The sequence below is a fragment of the Podarcis pityusensis genome (assembly GCF_964106645.2).
Source record: "Podarcis pityusensis genome assembly, chromosome: 1".
Classification (NCBI taxonomy): Eukaryota; Metazoa; Chordata; class Lepidosauria; order Squamata; family Lacertidae; genus Podarcis; species Podarcis pityusensis.
This window is the reverse complement of record NC_138028.1, coordinates 83520910-83540001: the sequence shown is the minus strand read 5'-3', so window position 1 is coordinate 83540001 and position 19092 is coordinate 83520910. Positions and strand designations below refer to the sequence as shown.

Here is a 19092-nt window from a genome sequence, read left to right as displayed (position 1 = left end):
TTGCCTGCAGGTGTTCCTCTCCCAGCCCTGTCAGGGGAAGGTGAGGTTGCCTCTGGGTCCAGTAACCCTCCAGCCTCTCCTGAGCTGCAGAGGCTCAGGGCAGAGAGGCGGAGGGAACTAAGTTCTTGCAGGAGGAGTGCTCGCCTCCAGGCCAGGAGGGGCGAGTCACCTGTGGACCAGGGCCGCCCTATGCCTCAGAGGAAATAAAGGCCAGCCCGCCCAGTCCCAGGTTGTGGGAGCAACATCGTTGGTAACCTGTTCCTGCTGGCACCCTGACCTGCTCTCCTGCCAGAGTTCCTGACCACGCCCGACTCCTCGCTTTGGACCTCACTTCGCCCCTGACGGACAGCCTCCATACCCTCGACCTAGGACCGGACTTAGACCACACAGCACGGTAACACACACCCCCGGGGACCAGTACAGTTTGCTCCCATCACACCCGCACTCCCCCTTCGTTGGGGTGCGTTTGGGAAGAACTAGAAGCCATGGCTGACCAGGCGGCTGCGCTGTGGGCATTGGCCAAGGAAAACCAGGCCTTGTCCCACACTGTGCAGCAGCTTAGCAACGCAGTTACGGCACTTCAGCAGCGTTGGATGCCTTACCAGCTCCTGCTGCCGAGGCCCCAGTTTCTGGCAAGTACCCAGTAGCCCTGCCAGAGAAATTTGATGGGTCCCCGGCCAGCTTTTCCATGTTCCTTGCCCAGGCCAAGCTGTACATTCGGGGGTGAGCCCGGAATTTTCCTGACAATCGCACCAAGGTGCACTTCTTGATCAGCTTGCTGAAGGACCAGGCGGCTAAGTGGGCTTTGTCGCTGCTCCGGCAAGACTCTCCTTTGCTGACTCACTATGTGGGGTTTTGTAACCACTTGGAGACTGTGTTTGGCAACCCTCTGAAGGCGAGGCAAGCCAATTGGGTGATTCGTCAGTTGAAACAGGACAAGTCCACAGCTGCCGCCTACACCACAGAATTTCGGCTGTTGGCGCAGGACTTGTCCTGGAATGACTCTGCACTTTGGGACCAGTATCTCGAGGGGCTTTCAGATGAGATACTGGACCAGCTGGCCACGATGGATCGTCCCACCACGCTGGACACCCTCATTCAGCAGAGCCTGCAGATAGACGATCGGTTGGAGGACCGTCGCCAGGCCCAGGACCGGCAGCACTCCCAGCTTCTGGCTCCAGTCCTTCCCAGCAGGTCCACGGCCACAGCCAAGTTGCCGGACGAGCCAACGCAGCTCGGGACAGCGCAGCCTCGCCTCTCCCCCTCGGACAAGACGCGGCATCAGGGGGGGAACCTGTGTCTCTACTGCGGTGGAAGTGGACATTACACCCGATCCTGTCCCGAGAAGATGCCAGCTGCAGGGAAACCACCAACCTCGGTAGCCGAAGGCCCTGGCCACTTGGTGTCCCAAACCATGCAAAGGGGGTCCTCAGTGGTGGAATTGCGACACCTCATGGTTCTGGTGATCCTATACCCCCCTGGCGGGCCCTGGATTCTCACCCACGCTCTGGTGGATTCAGGGGCAACCCGCTTGTATATGGACTCTGCCTTTGCCGCCCATCATCAGGTGCCACTCCAGGATAAGTCGGAACCGGTACAGGTGGAGGCAATTGACGGAAGGCTCCTGCGCTTGGGCACCGTTACTCAAGAGACCCAGCCCTTGGTTCTGTGTCACCAGCAGCACCAGGAGGTGCGAACTTTGGACATTGCTACCATGCCCCGGTTTCCCCTGGTGCTCAGGATGGACTGGCTGAGTCTCACAGTGTTCAGATCGACTGGGTCAGTCAGACTGTGCACTTCCCAGACCCGTGTCCCCATGCTCGGTCCGAGATACTAGCGCCCCCCCGGGAGGCTGCGTCAACGCTCCCTGCTGTTTACCAGGACTACCAAGACGTGTTTGAGGAACGGGGGGCAGACCAGCTGCCACCCCATCAATCTTTCGACTGCAGCATAGACCTCCAGCCTGGGGCGCCCCTGCCTGTGAGTCGCCTATACTCTTACAAAGCCGGAGCGTGAAGCTTTGCAGGACTTCCTTCGCAAGAACCTGGAGCGTGGGTTCATTCGGCCTTCCACCTCGCCCACCGCCGCTCCAGTGCTCTTCGTTAAGAAGAAGTGTAGGGAGCTTCATCTTTGCTATGACTAGCGGGCCCTGAACAAGATTACTATCCCAGACCGGTACCCCTTGCCCCTTATCTTGGAGTTGCTGGAGTGGGTGCAAGGGGCGCAGGTGTTCACCAAGCTAGACCTCCGGGGGGGGGGCTACAATTTTATCTGGATCCGAGCTGGAGATGAGTGGAAGACCGCATTCGGGACCCAGTATGGGCAGTTCGAATACCTGGTAATGCCTTTCAATTTGTGCAATGCGCCCGCTGTGTTCCAACGGTACATCAACCACGTGTTCCAGGACTTGCTAGACAAATTCGTGGTGGTGTACCTAGATGACATTCTGATTTTCTCCTGCGACCCGGCTCGCCACAAGGGGCGTGTCTGGACAGTGCTGCAGCGCTTGCGGGAGCACCACCTGTATGCTAAGCTTAGCAAGTGCGAGTTCCATCAGCGGTCGGTAGACTTCCTTGGTCACCGACACTCTCCAGATGGGGTGCAAATGGATCCTGGGAAGGTGGCTGAAGTTCAGGAGTGGGCGGTACCCCGGAACCGCAAGGACCTACAGCGGTTCCTGGGGTTCACCAACTATTACCGGACCTTCATTGCAGGCTATGCTCATCGCACCACCCCGTTGACTTGACTGCTGTCGCGCAAGACGCCATTTTCCTGGGACAAGGAGTCTGAGGAGGCATTTCAGGGGTTGAAAGCCTGTTTCCAGAGGACGCCAATTCTGCAGCATCCTGATCCCTCTCGGCCCTTCATGGTGGAGACCGACGCCTCCAGCACGGCACTTGGTGCCGTCTTGTCCCAGCAGCACGGACCGGATGCACCACTGTTACCATGCACCTACTATTCCCGCCAGCTCCTTCCGGTGGAACGTAACTATACCATGTGGGAGCGGGAACTACTGGCCATCAAGGTGGCCTTTGAGGTCTGGCACCATCATCTTGAGGGGGCATGACATCTGGTGGAAGTGAGAACCGACCACCGGAACCTGGAGTACCTGCAAACCACCCACAAGTTGAGTCAAAGGCAGATGCGGTGGGCACTGTTCTTCTCTTGGTTCCAGTTCCGGATCTGCTACATCCCTAGCTCCCAAAACCAGAAGGCAGATACCCTGTCCCAGAAACCCGAAGACGTCGCAGACACGGAACAGTAAGCAGTACCAACCACGTTTTTACCACCGGCCGCGTTCCTGGCCGCTCAGGAGGCTGAGCCACTGTGGGCTCAGGTGCGGGAACAGCAACGGGTCGACACTTGGGCTCAAAAACGACTACGGGAACTGGCCGAAGGGTCATGCCCTCAGTATCTGGGGCTGGTTGTGCACCAGGGCCTACTGCTACACCACGGTCGCCTGTACATCCCACCAGGACCACTGCGGGCTGAGGTTCTCCAGATGACCCATGACGCCCCAGCAGCGGGGCACTTCGGGCGGTATCGGACCACCCATCTGGTAAGCCGGGGGGGTGGGTTGGTGGTGGGAACACCATTATCTGATTATAATGCACAGAAAGGCCATTTGGGTGAGATTTCTAAATCACAGGATTCACTGAAATTGTATTTATATCGTAGAAGTTGAAATGTATCGGAATTCATATATATGGTTCTAATAAATAAAGGGTGATATATATTTATTTCATTTTAAAGTTCATATTCCACCTTAAATTTCACAAATGGCACCTCAATCTTGCAATGTACAATATGAAACACCAAACAAGGCACATATAACAATCAATCATCATCCCATAGCTGCAGCATTGTAAGATCATCCTGAGGCAGCACAGGCCTACCTCAAAACAATCCAGGGGTGTAAGATGGTGAAGATGAGGAACAGGAGGAGCTATCACAGGTTGCCTATATGTGTCTCCTTCTACCTTGACTGCATGTTTAATTGCTGCTTAAAACCCTGTGGTTGGGAGCAGGGCAGAGGGACTGAGCTCACATGGGGAAAATCTGACTTCTCAACAGAGCTTTGGGGACTATTATGAAAACACAATAAAGTAGTCTCTGCACACCACTTAGATTTACACAGCAGGAGGTTTAGCGAGCCCTACAGCTTCTTGGCTGTTCTCCTCCTCAAAGAAGATGCCCCTTGAGTCTTGTAGGTTTCACTGAGCAGATGCTAAACTCTGCTCTTGGTTCTTTCAGATGAGGTGGTTATGGAACATGTTATATTGGAATGTAGTCCTGGAAATATCTGTTCATGGCCTTGCTTCTGACTCACTGTGATGTGCTTCCACATGACCTCCCCCCACATGTTAGTGTTCCAGTCAAACATCAGCCAGCTACACAGCGGCAATCACACAGCAGTCCATAAACAAAGTTTTATCTAAATACGAATCATTGACATCTTTAGGAAATACACGTCTCAAAGCAATCTTCACTTCCTTATTCCTCAAGCTGTAGATGAGAAAGTTTAGCATGGGGATTACCACAGCATACAGCAGAGAGGCCACTTTGTTTCCCTTTGTTGATGTATTAGGTTGGAGATACATAAGGTTCAAGCTGCCATAAAGGATGATGACAGCCAGCAGGTGAGAGGAGCAGGTGGAGAAGGCTTTCTGCCTTTCCTCTCAGCTGAGCGGATTCTCAAAATAGTGATAATGGGAGAAGCATAAGAGGTAAGGGCTGTCAAATGGGTGCTTATCGGGTTTAAGCGAACAAATGCAAACCCAACACACTTATTGGCACTTTTACAGGAACAGGAAAGTTGTAAGAGTGGCATACCTTCCAAGTTAAAATGACCAATAACATTAGGGCCACAGAAAGATAAATGAGTCAAACAACCAGGCCCAAAGTTCTTGCCTACCCCTTTCTTAAATTACAACATGTAGAGATGTTGTAAGGAAAGCAAAAGTCCTGGAAGTAGGGGCCACCATCTATTTTATAAAAAACCTTTGGTAAAACACAATTTTCCTTCCCAAGGTTTTTTGGAAGGCACTTCTGACCTCTTGGTTCCTCAGACTGTAGATCAAAGGGTTCAGCATGGGAGTCACCACTACATAGAACACAGAGGCTATTTTGTCAAGGTGGTGGTTCTGCCTAGAACTGGGTCTTGCATACATGAGGCTACCAAATCCATAAAAAATGGTGACAACCATGAGGTGAGATGTGCAAGTGGAAAAGGCCTTTCTTCGGCTCCTAGCACAGTGGGTCTTTAAAATAGTGACCAGAACATAAGTGTAAGAGGAGAGAATAGTCGAAGTGGTTGCTATAATATTGAACCCAACAAAGACGAACATCAAAATTTCATTGAGACTAATGTCTGAGCAGGACAGCTGCAGAATGGGAGGAACTTCACAGTAAAAATTATGAATGATGTTTGGACCACAAAAGGATAGCCTTGATGCAGCAACAGTGTGCACCAAAGCATTTACTGTCCCTGCCACATAGGAAAGAGCAACTAGCTCAATGCACTTTCTTTGGGACATGGTGATTAAGTAGAGCAGTGGGTTGCAGATAGCCACGTAGCGGTCATAGGCCATCACTGCCAGCAGGTAACACTCAGTGGTGGCAAATGCACCATAAAAGAAAAGCTGAGTAAAACAATCAGCAAAAGAAATTACTTTCTTCTCCTTTAAGAGATTGCTTAGGAACTTTGGGGTGACTGATGAGGAGTAACAGATGTCCAAGAAAGACAGGTTGCCAAGTAAGAAGTACATTGGGGTGTGAAGTTGTGAGGTGGACCTGATTAAGAGAATCATGCCCAAATTCCCCACCAGGGTGGTGGCATAGACAGCACAGAAAATAGCAAAGAGGGCAATTTCCACCTGAGGAAGGTCTGTTAGCCCTGTGAGTAGGAAGATGTCCACCAATGTGTTGTTTCCTGTTTGCATCATGATGACGCTGTGGAGAGGGGAAGAACACAGAAGTCAGCATTGCTTTTTCTTTTAGAATCCCAAGAACTAAAATACTGAAAAAGGCCCAAATTCCTCTCTGATGTTGTATCAAAGTGTTGGAGAAGGCGGAGAGATGGGACTATTCCTCAGAAATAGCTTTTGTTCTGATAGATGCGCCCACACAGTGAAAAACATCCTGTATGATTGTACAGCATTAACACATCAATATCATTTCCTAAATATACTGGACATACATTGATGGTGAACAGTGTTTGAATGGGCTTTGGTTATAAGCAAGATAAGCTGCAATGAAATATAATAACAGGTTGCTGCCTACTAGGTTTTTGTAGGAATGTTAGACATTGCAGAGTCATGTGTTATTATACAACCAAAATACAAGTACTGTATATGCAAAGTCTCAAAGAGGAAGAAACAGCCAAGAAGCCAGTTGACTGCAGACTTCGACCATGTACATAGAGCCCTCATAACCAAAGTGTGCCTTCCATTTCAATGCAGATGTACATAGTTCCTCACAGACCATCAAAATGAAAAGGGGTTTTGACCAGTAAGAAGACTGAATACTATTGCTTAGAGCAGCCTTTCCAAACCTGAGGCCCTCCAGATATTCTTCAACTATCGTCATTTCCAGCCTACATGTTCAAAGATCAGTGATGGTGGGAGTTGCAATCTAAAATTCTGATGGGCACCACCTTGAGTTAGGCTGCCCTAAATCTTTCCTGTTTTGAGAATTAATTGCTGATGCTATGCTGTATCTGCAGAGATTTCACCAGTGAATGCGTCTTTCAAGTTCCCTACCGTTCTCCTTTTTCCTTATTTGCCAAAATGAAGAGAGAGAAAACTTGTTAAGATCTGCGGTTGGAATGATGTGTGTGTGTTTGTGTCTAAAGCATATTCAGGCAACAACAGCACGAAGCAGCAGATAGTTGCATTAGTAACCACAATCCTTTTCCCACATAAACTGAGAAAATGCTCCTGAACTTACTCTCTTTCTTGAAACTTCATTATGCCTTCAATAGTTCGAAGCATTCTGTTTCTTTCAAGGCGATTTCTCACCTGAATGCAAGTGAACCTGAATCCTTGTGAAACCAATAGCAAAATCCATCTAGTGGTTTGAAGGAAGCCAGATATACTCCAACGCTTCGTGGCTCTAGGGCTTTTTTTTTTTTTTTTACCCTAATGACAAACAATTATGTTAACTTGGCTTTCATTATGACTAGTGGGGAAATCTTGATGCTCCCTGAAGTACCTCAGATCCCAAGCACATGCTTACAAGACAATATGAAACATTTGTCTAATATTTACCCAGTGAAGTCAATGGAGGCCAAATTGCAGTTGCCCCCATACCCAGAAAGAACATTTGAGAAACATAACTTTTTGTATATCAAGTTACATTTAATGAAGCATCAGGATCTTTATTCAATGCACCTTACTTTCATAGTGCAGGCAGGCAGAGTCTGAGTAAGGAAGGTATGGCTGTTTCCTTCCTTTTGCCCAGAACAGGATCACTCTAGTGGTGGCATGTAGGTATGTGTGGATAATTGTTCAAAAAGTACATATCTTAAGGGTGTGCATGTGTATTACTTGAAGGAAAATGTGTGAGGACTATAAAGATGGAAATATATCCTCTCTCTCACTCACACACAAGCATTTCAGTTGCCACTCACTGAAATCGCCCACCCTCTGCCATCCAAAATATTTACACTCTCTCTAGACCCCATCTCTGGGGTTGCCTTCACAGTTTAATGTTAAAGTACCACTTGCTATACTTATGACTAAAGCTCCATTTCTGGCAAAGTGGTGTTCTCATTTCTGTTGCTCTCTGTGTACCTTACGAGGACACTCCACTAGCGAGACCAAATGAACAGATGTTAGTATTGCTGTGTCCCTGAGTATTGTGAACAGCATGCTAGTTTGGGGCTAGCTCTCCCAGGCAGACAGCAGTCTGTCCTCTGGAAGGATAGAGCAAGGGTCACCATGGGAAACCCTGACCTTGGCATAATTAAAGTTCTCATAGTCGTTCATGTTCTGGATGAGCTTATTCCTGGAACATGGAGAAGTAATCTACAAGTGTGTATCGAGACACTTGCCCCAAGAAAATCTTGCAGCTTTGAATGTTGCTATACCATGATGTAGCAATATTCCAAAGGCATTGTTGAAGAAGAGGAGGATTTGCTGGCATGCTGGTAGAGCAGCAGCTACACGTGCTTAACTGTAAGTGTTGGAATAAACGAACAGCAGAGCAGTTTTATTTGCATGTTATGAGACAAAATGTTGTGGACCATCCTTTTACGTGTAGTGCTATCTCCTGCAATCTGGAGAAGGTCTAACTTGTATGGAAGGTATCATCCTAGACTGAGAAGCAGCTTTTGTTCCCAGGATTTTGCGGAAGGCACTCCTGACTTCCTGGTTCCTCAGGCTGTAGATCAAGGGGTTCAGCATGGGAGTCACCACTACATAGAAGACAGAAGCCATTTTGTCAAGGTGGTGATTTTGCCTAGAACTGGGACGTGCATACATGAAGCTAGCACTGCCAAAAAAGATGGTGATGACCATGAGGTGAGATGTGCAGGTGGAAAAGGCTTTCCATTGGCTCTTAGTGGACTTTATCTTTAAAATAGTGACCAGGATGTAGGTGTAAGAGGTGAGAACGATTGTTATGGTTATTGTTATATTGAACCCAACAAAGATAAAGAGCAAGATTTCATTGAGACTGATGTCTGAGCAGGACAGCTGCAGAATGGGAGGAACTTCACAGTAAAAATTATTAATGATGTTTGGTCCACAGAAGGATAGTCTTGATGCAGCAACAGTGTGCACCAAAGCATTTACTGTACCAGCTGCATAGGAAAGAGCAACTAGCTCAATGCACTTTCTTTGGGACATGGTGATTAAGTAGAGCAGTGGGTTGCAGATAGCCACGTAGCGGTCATAGGCCATCACTGCCAGCAGGTAACACTCAGTGGTGGCAAATACACCATAAAAGAAAAGCTGAGTAAAACAATCAGCAAAAGAAATTACTTTCTTCTCCTTTAAAAGATTGCTTAGGAACTTTGGGGTGACGGATGAGGAGTAACAGATGTCCAAGAAAGACAGGTTGCCAAGTAAGAAGTACATTGGGGTTTGCAATTGTGGGCTGGACCTGATTAAGAGAATCATGCCCAAATTCCCCACCAGGGTGGTGGCATAGACAGCACAGAAGATCACAAAGAGGGCAATTTCCACCTGAGGAAGGTCTGTTAGCCCTGTGAGTATGAAGCTGTCCACCAACGTGATGTTTACCGTTTGCATCATGGTGACGCTGTGGAGGTGGGAAGAACACAGAAGTCAATATTGTTTCTCCTTTTAACATCTCAAGATAGGCATACTGGAGAAAGTCCCTCTCTGGTGTGGTATCAGAATATTGGGGAGAGGAGAAGTAGGTTTTGTTCTGCTGAAAGTCAGTCAAACCCCATCAATATTAAATCAGTCACCAGTGTGCTGTTTTCCTTTTACAATACTGTGACCCTATGGAGAGCAGATGAACATTAACAATCAGTGTTTCTTCTCCTTTACAAAACTCAGATATTTGTATCTAGATGATGATGGGGTTCCCTCTAACTTTCTGTCAAAGGAAAATGAAGAAGCAGATTTCTTCAGATGTAGCTGAAGTGGTAGCATAATGCTCTGTCTGCATTAAGAAACTTTCAGGCTGCTTCAGCATCACCTATGATACCTAGATAAAAATATTTTGGTATAGTATGAGAATCACATAGTTTACAGTGAATAACCTAGAGTTATGAATTGTAGACTTGACTGGGGTTCTAGACAAAGGTAAAACATGGAGTCATGCCAAGGCAGTCAATTGTCTAGGACACATTGGGCATGAGATCTCAGCTCACACTGGTGCATGAATAAGCTTCTCTAATTTACTGCTTAAGAGTCGTGGACGGAGGTGAGAGAACGATCATCACTACCATGTAGCTCACAAAACCTCAGAATAGACAGGTGATTTGTTCTGAACCTGAATACACATCAAATAAGGGCAAAATTAGCTGTGTTTGGAATTGTCTTTTCCCAGAACAGTTTCAGGACTTCTTTTTTAGTAATATCCTTTAGTCCAGAAATATTTCATGATTTACTCTTTGTCAAGGGATGTAGTACTTACATTTAAAATATGATTGCTGATCTGCTTACCCTTGCAATTCTGATGGACAGAAGTGCCAGCAGTAGTCCTGCTTAAACTCATGATCATTGTGGTTTTTAAGGCACTTTGTGCTACAGAACATAATGTGTGCATGCCAACCAGAAGCAAGAGACAGACTTTTTACAGGTGAGCAAGTGCAGTTCTTTGCTAGAATTCAAGCCCAGCTGTGCTCATCACTAGGCACTCAGCCTGTGCTAGTATATATCTTTCGGACAGTAAGAGCTGTTTTACAGTGGAATGGACTATCTCAGAAAGAGGTAGATTCTGCTTCATTTGAGGTTTTTAAACAGAGGTTGGATGGCCATCTATTAGGGATTGTTTTAGCTGTGATTCCTGCATTGCAGGAGGTTGGACTAGATGACTCTTGGGGTCCCTTCAATTCTATAATATGGAAGTCAAAATAGCCTGAGGTTTGAAAAGTTCTATATACATGAAACATTTTTTTCAAAAAAATCCTGGTCTGAACAGAATGAAGTCCCTCAATACTTCAGCCACTTAAATTCATCCTGAGTTGGACACCCCACATTTACTCTCATTTCACTAACTATAATAATGCTGTATACCTTACTCTTTTGTATCTAAGTAAAATACCTCTTCAGCAAAGAACCCCCCCCCCAAAAAAAAAGTTTAATTCCTAAAACTGAGATCTTGAGACCATTTCTTCTGAGGTTCCACTGACGTAAATAAGATTTACTTCCAAGTAAACATGGTTTATTTTCTACCTGGTGATCTTTTGCATTTTCATATCAGTTTGCCACCTTACCTAACACTGCCTAAGTAGATAATTTGTTTCCTTTCATCTCAGTATTCTAGCTGCATCTTCGTGTAAATGAGTGGTTTTTCAGTTATATTCCATAGAATCCTGGCATTTCTCAGTTAACAAGCAATGACATACAAGCTTCTTTCCAAGGCGGCTTTTCCACCATTACACACCTTCCCAGTGAGCTCCAGCCAAGTATCCTTGGGTACATTTCAAAGCTGCATTTTGAGTTAATTTGGAAAAGCAGTACAGCCCAACTCACCTGGTCCCTGAATGAATTTTGTGTGGATTCCTCTGCAATGTTTCCTTGGTACAAATGCACACGTGGGGTCAGCAACAAAGTGTTGCAGTCTGCAGTATTCCTGATCAGCATTCCATCACCCAGTTTCCTTCCCCACCTCACCCACCCGGTTTTTTGTCTCCCCCTCCTAACAGTCAGCATTCCATGTCCACCATGCATGCCTATGTCATAGAGTTGTTTGGGAGGGCTCTGTCCCCTTTAGTTATGGATGTTTGCTAAATATTATTTGTCCTTCAGAAAACTTTGGGGTTTCCTCAAGTCTGCCAGTACCTCCCTCATGTTTCATGTGGTTCTGTTTTGGATACCAAAAGATCCACACTCTGGGAATGAGCTCTCTATAGGATGATGATTCATCATCAGACAAGCAGTGCAGGAAATTTCAAAACTACTGTGTAGGTCCTATATCTTCCCCTTAACAGCTATTTATTTAAACTGGTCTTGTGAAGTATCACTCATGCTATTTCTGCAGACTTTTGTTCAGTACTTCTCTAAATATCCAATCAGTTCATTTTAGTTCATTTAAAAAAAAAATGCTTCTCTCACAGCTGCTTCTGGAGGGATATTGATAACAAAAGCATATTCCAGCAAGAAAAAACACAGAGCTGCTTAAAAATTAGACTGCTAGTAACCACACTGTGCTTCTTAGACTTAGAAATGCACCTGAACGTACTTGCTTTCTTTCCGTTCAGTTGCATCTTCAGCATTTTGTCATTCTGTTTCTTTCCAGTTTAATGCTGATTGCTTGATGGGTTTCTCTGTGTGGAGCGCACAGCAAAATGCTTCTGCCAGAGTAAGAAAATTAAAAAAACTCAAAATAATATTGAAGCTTCCCATAATCACAGCAAAATGATGTTGTTTCTTTTGCTCTCTTTGGAACTAAAAAAGAGAAAACAATCCCATCGAGGAAAGTCTTGGCTTTGGGACCTTATCCCTAAAGGACTTCAGACCCATATGAGCATTGATTCCTACCAATTACATGGTGAAGACAAATGCGAGCCAAATTACAACTATCTGAAAGATTTGCCACTGGGGAATGTGAAGCACAACTGGGATGATTTTGTGACACTCCCCAAATATTTATTTATTTATTTATTTTGGGTTGTATACAACTAACCTGTCCCGTCAGTGCAAGGATTTCTGCTCATGCAGCTGGACTTCCCTTGCTCTTCTTCCTGTCTCTTATTTGCCATTTGCCCTCCCCCAACCTGCTCTGGAGGGTTGGGGGAACCCCCAAAACAATTTGGGAGGGGACGGGGGGAGAAGAGGGGGGATAAAGTTTCGTTGCACAATCAGAAATCCTTGCACTAATAGAAAGTTCATTTAGAATGTTGGACTCCACCCATTACGTTGATCCTATACCTTCAACACAATCATGCTTCCCACCTGTTTGACACTGTCAGGGCAGCTAATGAAAATGTAATAAAAACAATGTATGGTAAGATAATATTGCATTCTACACAGGGCTTTTTTTCCAGCCATTAATCGCTGGAACTCAGTTCTGGCACCTCTCAGGGGGGTGCCATTGCCATTATAAGAGAACAAGCTTTTTTTATATAGAAAAATAGCACTGCACAAAGCCAAGGGTTCTTGACAGGGGCCTAGTTCACATTTTAAACTATGGAAGATGGGAGGGGCATGTGTTGGAACAACTGTTTGTTGTTCAACAAATAATGAGCAGGAGTGGGCTCAGTATCCCCGAAGGAGTGTTTCCACCCCCATCGTTCAGCCCAGACACTGAGGTCCAGCTCCAAGGGCCTTCTGGCAGTTCCCTCACTGTGAGAAGTGAGGTTACAGGGAACCAGGCAGAGGGCCTTCTCAGTAATGGCACCCGCCCTGTAGAATGCCCTCCTATTAGTTGGCGGTTTGAATCCGTGCAATGGGGTGAGCACCCATTGCTCTGTCCCAACTCCTGCAAACCTAGCAGTTCGAAAGCATGCCAGTGCAAGTAGATAAATAGGTACCGCTGCAGCGGGAAGGTAAACAGCGTTTCTGTGTGCTCTGGTTTCCATCACGGTGTCCCATTGTGCCAGAAGTGGTTTAGTCATGAGGCCACATGACCTGGAAAGCTGTCTGTGGACAAATGCTGACTCCCTCAGCCTGAAAGCAAGATGAGTGCCACAACCCCATAGTCACCTTTGACTGGACTTAATCGTCCAGGGGTCCTTTACCTTTACCTATGCTTTTTTTTAAAAAAAAAAAATGTAGAAATTAGATGGAAAACAGAAAGAGATTGAAAGTAGACTGATTCATCCATCCCGAGTCTATATTTACATGGTACACTCTCTCTTAATGGTGGAATGTTCTCAAATTCCTATTTATAAGTAGCATCACAATGCATTAGGAACACACACACTGGTTTTGCAAGTGATCACTGATCTAAATAGTTTTTAGTACCTAACAGGACATTGAGGGCAGCAGTTCAATATAATATCACCAATACAGTAGCAGTACCTCTAAAACAGGCAAACCTGTGACCCTCCAGATAGAACAGGACTACATCTCCCATCATCCCTAACCATGACAATGCTGACTGGGACTGATGAGAATGGTGGTTCCACAACAACCGAAAGGCCAAAGATTCACTACCTCTTTTCTAAATTAGATACTTTAATTGGCTACTTTCTGTTAAACATCCTTTATTCATTGCTTTGTATTTATCAATTTTAATTGCTCTGTATCTTATAAGTTGCTAGGAAATGTGTTCACTTCTTTAAAAATAGTCTTACTGAAACTTTTTATACACTTGGTTAGGTTTTTTTGTATCATTTGGTATAGTACTGCCACACAGTGGTTGCTGGTTATATTATTGTTGTCATGCTGAAATGTTTATCATATTTGTTATTAACTGATTATTTCTTTTATGATGACTTCAGAAATAAAGTGTTCCTAGTACTTAAACTGAGCTATTTGTTAGCTTGCTGTTATGCTTTGAAATGATTTTGTATTTGCTTTGCATTGTAGTGATGTAATGATTTGCATTTTTGTTGTTCTGTTGTGAACCCCCCTGGGCAAATTTATATGAAGCAGCAGCATACAAATTTAAATAATAAATGCCCATCCAAGATAGGCTAGAACAAAAAAAATTTCAAAATACCAACAATAAAAAACCATCAACCACCCCTCCCCACAAGATAACAGCCAATAAAAAATTTCAGTCAGTCAATTAAAACATCTTGTAGAGCAATAACAAGCCACAATCCAGAGCATTAAACATCAATCATAAATATGTCATGTCATGGTCTTCTGAAAGGCTTGTAGCATGGGAGCCTGTCCACTGACAGGGAGTTTGAAAGTCATGAGGCCACCACAAAAAAGGCCCTTTTCCTTGTAGATCAGCCTCACTGATCTAGGTAGTGGGCACACAAGGAAGGTCTCTGTTGTAGATCTCAGTGTGCAAGCAGGCTGATATGGGTGCAGGAAGACCATGAAATAGCTTGGGCACAAACCATTTTAAAATGTGAAGATAAAAACCAGCACTTTGAATTGGGCTTGGAATTAAAGCATCAACCAGTACAGTCATGGTGTTAACAGAATCTAAGCACCTCAGTAACCTCGGAGTTCTGGCAGCTGCAGTCTGAACTAGCTGAAGCTTCCAAAATCAAACCTGGACATTTAATTTGTTTTCCTTTCATCTCCACATAAGCAGACTAATCATTAACTGTCACGCCGACAGTTTTGCCCCTGTGTGCTTCTAAGACCAGAAAATCCCCAGGGAACAGGTCCCCACGCTGCAAATTCTCAATATAAAGGCTCCTGTCTGTGGGATGCAGTGCCATATGTAGGAAGCAGCTTGCTTTGCATGCAGAGATTTCAGAAATTTATGACTGGGTAGAGGTAGAAAGACATGGAGCAAAGGGAGAATTTCTTTCCATAGAAGAGACAAAGATGCTACTCCCAGAACCAGAACCCAAAATCAGTGCAGGAATAAGCAAAACACTCAGCCCATAAGTGAGGATCTCAGAACCAGACAAGAACACAACCTGGTAAGTTTAAATATGTCTGATACTGGCTCTAGAATAACAACCTAATGTAGTTTGAAAATATTTCTTTAGCAAGACCAAAGAAAACAGCAATTTGCCCTTACACAATCGGCCAGGTGATGGAGGCAGAAAACTGAGGAAAGTTAGAGCACCAATTCTAGACAGATTAGTGAGTGACTCTGTTTTGTTATGTCTAAGTATCTTCCTTAGAAAGCGAAGTTGTAGATTTTGGGTAGGACATTGCACTAACTTGATTTTCTGATCAGTGCAAGCTCTTCCGCTTGTCCAAAGGAATGTTCTCCCCCTTTCCCCCCATACACTGTTCTGAGTGTTCTGTCAACCCTGCAAGGCGAATTAGAGGACACCCATGTGGGAAGAATAGGGGGACTAGCTTCCATTAGCACATCGGCCTATTACAGTGGTACCTCGGGTTACAGACGCTTCAGGTTACAGACTCCGCTAACCCAGAAATAGTACCTTGGGTTAAGAACTTTGCTTCAGGATGAGAAGAGAAATCACATGACAGCGGCGCGGTGGCAGCAGGAGGCCCTATTAGCTAAAGTGGTACCTCAGGTCAAGAACAGTTTCAGGTTAAGAACGGACCTCCAGAACGAATTAAGTTCTTAACCCGAAGTACCACTGTATCTCATTCAGCAGTTAAAATGGACTCCAGGGTTGACTATCCTCACTGGCACACTGCAAAGTCATATGCATGCATTTGTTTCATTTGCTCAGACTGGAAACTGTATGGTATAACAGGGAGAATTGAGTTCCCAAATGTAGAGGAGGATTTGTTCCCTTAAGAGCAGAAGTAAGAACAGATTCTTACGGAGGGAATGTAAGAACTGAAGGGGAGGAAATAAGTTGTAAAACAGGGTTGAGGAACTGGATCTGGCCAACAAATTTTAGTGTCAGTGTTTTTATTATATATAGATATCATTGCAAACTGCTTTGAATTAAATAATATAGCAGCATATAATTTTTTTTTAATAAATAAATAAAACAAGCCAGAACTGAATCTCCCCCACCCGCATGAGCCACATTCAACCCACATGCTTTGAAAGTAAGCCTTGCAGGTGCAAACATGCCCTGTGCAGTACTTTGAAGCCCCCATGATCAGATGATAACCAGGACTTCAAAGCTCAGCACAGAGCCCTGTGTGGTGCTTTGAAGCCCCGACGACCAGGTGGTTGTTGGGGTTTCAAAGCACCGCACTCAGCTCTAGGCAAGGGCTGAGCTTTGTGCAGATGCCTGCAAACCCCATTTTTTGTCCAGCCACTTCTTTGCTAGCTCCATGCTCAGTTTCACATATGACATCAGATAAAGAGCAGGTGAGCGTGGGTTGGCAAAAATTACCTTGCAAACCAAATGGTGTAAACATGTTAAATTTGCATACTGATACTGAATATTATTGCCTTAACAATGTTTTAAAAGATTAAAGGTAGCATCCAACTTTAATCAGAGAGCAGATGACCTGTGGAAATCTATGGCTTAGCTGGATAAAATCCTGAAGATTTAAATGCCTGATCAAGCTAGAATTGAGTCCTTTGGTCTTTTACACTTAGGAAGTGTATCTTTATGATCCTGATACTTCTTAGTGCTTTGTGATTGTGTGTGTTAAGGTATATTTTGCTCTTGCTAGTTCTAGTTAGTTGTGTTATTTTTTGTACTGTAGTTTTATTCTGTTTTCTTTTAGAGTTTCTTGTTGGTCATTGTTAACTTTTATTGTTAACCATCCAGAGGACATTGCTAAGTGGCTGGTATGCAAATGATGTAAAATAAATAAATGAATGCACACACAAGCTTAGCATTTTGTTTCCTGCCTAGGGAAATGACAGGCACCTGCCAACATTTATGCATCACTTATCCAACGTTCATCTAAACTGATGTAAAATGCTCAAGAAATACATTATATACACATTACTTTTTATTTTTCAATAAAGAATATATACATTTTTAAAATCCCTAAATTTGCATATCCATTTCCCACATTTTCCATCATACGGGATGATTAGGAGGATGACAGGTATGGTCTGTTGCAGCAATAGTTAAGTTAGTGTTAGTTTTCAACCAAGTTTAAGACATCACCATTGTTTCTCTCCACTGTTTTACAGCTTTTGTGTTCTGTTATGATGGCCCAATGGAATCAAACCACAGTTTCAGAATTCATTCTTGCGGGATTCACAAACAACCCAGTGCTCCGCATTTCCCTCTTTGCAGTGTTTCTGACCATCTACGCAATCACTCTTCTGGGAAATCTTGGGATGATAGCACTGATTCACCTTGACCGCCACCTTCAAACACCCATGTACTTCTTCCTCAGCAACCTGTCCTTCTCAGATCTCTGTTACTCCACTGTCATCGTCCCCAAAACGCTGGCAGATTTCTTGGCTGAGAAGAAAGCCATTTCGTTCACTGGCTGTGCTGCCCAGTTTTATTTCTATGCTGTCTTTGCCACTGTAGAGTGTCTCTTGCTAGCAGCCATGGCCTATGACCGCTATGTAGCAATCTGCAACCCGTTGCTTTACCCGGTTGTCATGTCTAGGAAGGTCTGCATTTGGCTTGTACTGGCTTCATACCTGGCGGGGTGTGCCAATGGCATGATACACACAAACACCACCTTCCGTCTTCCTTTCTGCGGCTCTAATGTCATTAACCACTTCTTTTGTGATGTACCCTTAATACTGAAGCTTGCTTGCTCCAACACAATGCTCAACCACATCCTGCTATTCGTGATCTCTTCCCTGATAGGTCTCTGTTCATTCCTCACCATCCTCATCTCTTACATCTACATCCTCATCACCATCCGTCGGATCAGCTCATCTGAGGGACGCAAGAAAACCTTATCTACCTGTGGCTCCCATATGATGGCTGTCACCTTGTTCTATACCACCATCCTTTTCATCTACCTGAAGCCCACCTCAAGTGACGCTGATGCCCAAGACCAAGTTGCTGCTGTCTTTTATACAGTGGTGATCCCCATGGTGAACCCTTTGATCTACAGCCTGAGGAATAAGGAGGTGAAGGCAGCTCTGAAAAGGATCGTGAGGAAGAAAGGTATTTCCGCTGAGGCATAAATTATGCACTTTGGGTGCTTCCAGGTGGGTGATAATTGTGAGATCGGTGATCCTCTTACATGCAAGTCTTTGGCAGGGCTAGCATGACATCATTGTCATCGAAACAGCACGTGCTAAGATCCTCCAGTTGAGAACTTCTGTTGGTTCCCCATATCCCTGAGGTCTGGTGGTCACCACTAGGGATAGAGATTTTAGTGTGGCAGGCCCTGACCCATGGTATTACTTGCCTGCAGAGATTCAACGGAGATCCTCCCTCCCTTCATTCAGATGTCTCTTGAAGTCTTCCTTGTTGGGCCTGCCCTTTGCAACATTAATTTCCTTTATAATCCGATCAGTATTTATTGATGTTTTAAATAATGCTTTTAAATGGATATCTTTGTTAACCTTGCTTTTACATGTTGTATTCCACCTTGTTATGTTGTTTTATGAATGTGTGGCCTATAAATTCATGAATTAAATAAATAAACTCATTGCCTCACCTCTTCATAGATGATGAAGTGCCTACTTCCCTTGAGCTCTGTGATGTTCTTGAAGGATCTGCAGAAGGGCCTATGGGGTGTTATAGGGATGCTAGGCTAGGTTAGCTTCCTCTTGTGGGAAGAAAAGTGCAGGATACAGTAGTTAGCACCCTGTGGCATCAGATTATGAAGAGATTCTTACCCAATCCTGCCACTTGTAGCTTTCCAGTATGAGATGTACTTGCCTAGACTTTTCACCTGGTTCATCTGTGTGGGATCATTTCCTGCTTGCATGGTTTCCAGTCAGCCCTTGTAATACTACCCCTGACCATCAGCACAGTTTCCACCTGTCACATGCAGCACCCTG

At 44.9% G+C, this 19092-nt stretch overlaps 3 protein-coding genes across 4 annotated transcripts; 1 reads left to right on the top strand and 2 right to left on the bottom strand.

The window, feature by feature from the left end:
* Positions 1–3801: 3801 nt before the first annotated feature.
* LOC308463572 (olfactory receptor 5J3-like) lies at positions 3802–5942 on the bottom strand (the record flags this gene model as incomplete). Its single annotated transcript, XM_080982073.1, has 2 exons — positions 3802–4676; positions 4995–5942. 2 exons carry the CDS (start codon positions 5940–5942, stop codon positions 4392–4394), a joined length of 1233 nt encoding a protein of 410 aa, XP_080838199.1. The 3' UTR covers positions 3802–4391.
* Positions 5943–8264: 2322 nt separating this feature from the next.
* On the bottom strand, positions 8265–11301 carry LOC308471071 (olfactory receptor 5J3-like; the record flags this gene model as incomplete). Of its 2 annotated transcripts, none has more annotated exons than XM_080995003.1 (2): positions 11172–11301; positions 8265–9264 (listed from the first exon to the last, which is right to left on the bottom strand). In XM_080995003.1, exon 2 carries the CDS (start codon positions 9255–9257, stop codon positions 8265–8267), a length of 993 nt encoding a protein of 330 aa, XP_080851129.1. In that variant the 5' UTR covers positions 9258–9264; positions 11172–11301. The 2 variants fall into 2 exon arrangements, 1 of the variants encoding a protein (XP_080851129.1); XR_013982699.1 differs by lacking the exon at positions 8265–9264 and adding an exon at positions 9625–9678.
* Positions 11302–17319: 6018 nt separating this feature from the next.
* On the top strand, positions 17320–18586 carry LOC308471286 (olfactory receptor 5AP2-like; the record flags this gene model as incomplete). Its single annotated transcript, XM_080995160.1, has 1 exon — positions 17320–18586. One exon carries the CDS (start codon positions 17320–17322, stop codon positions 18265–18267), a length of 948 nt encoding a protein of 315 aa, XP_080851286.1. The 3' UTR covers positions 18268–18586.
* Positions 18587–19092: the final 506 nt, after the last annotated feature.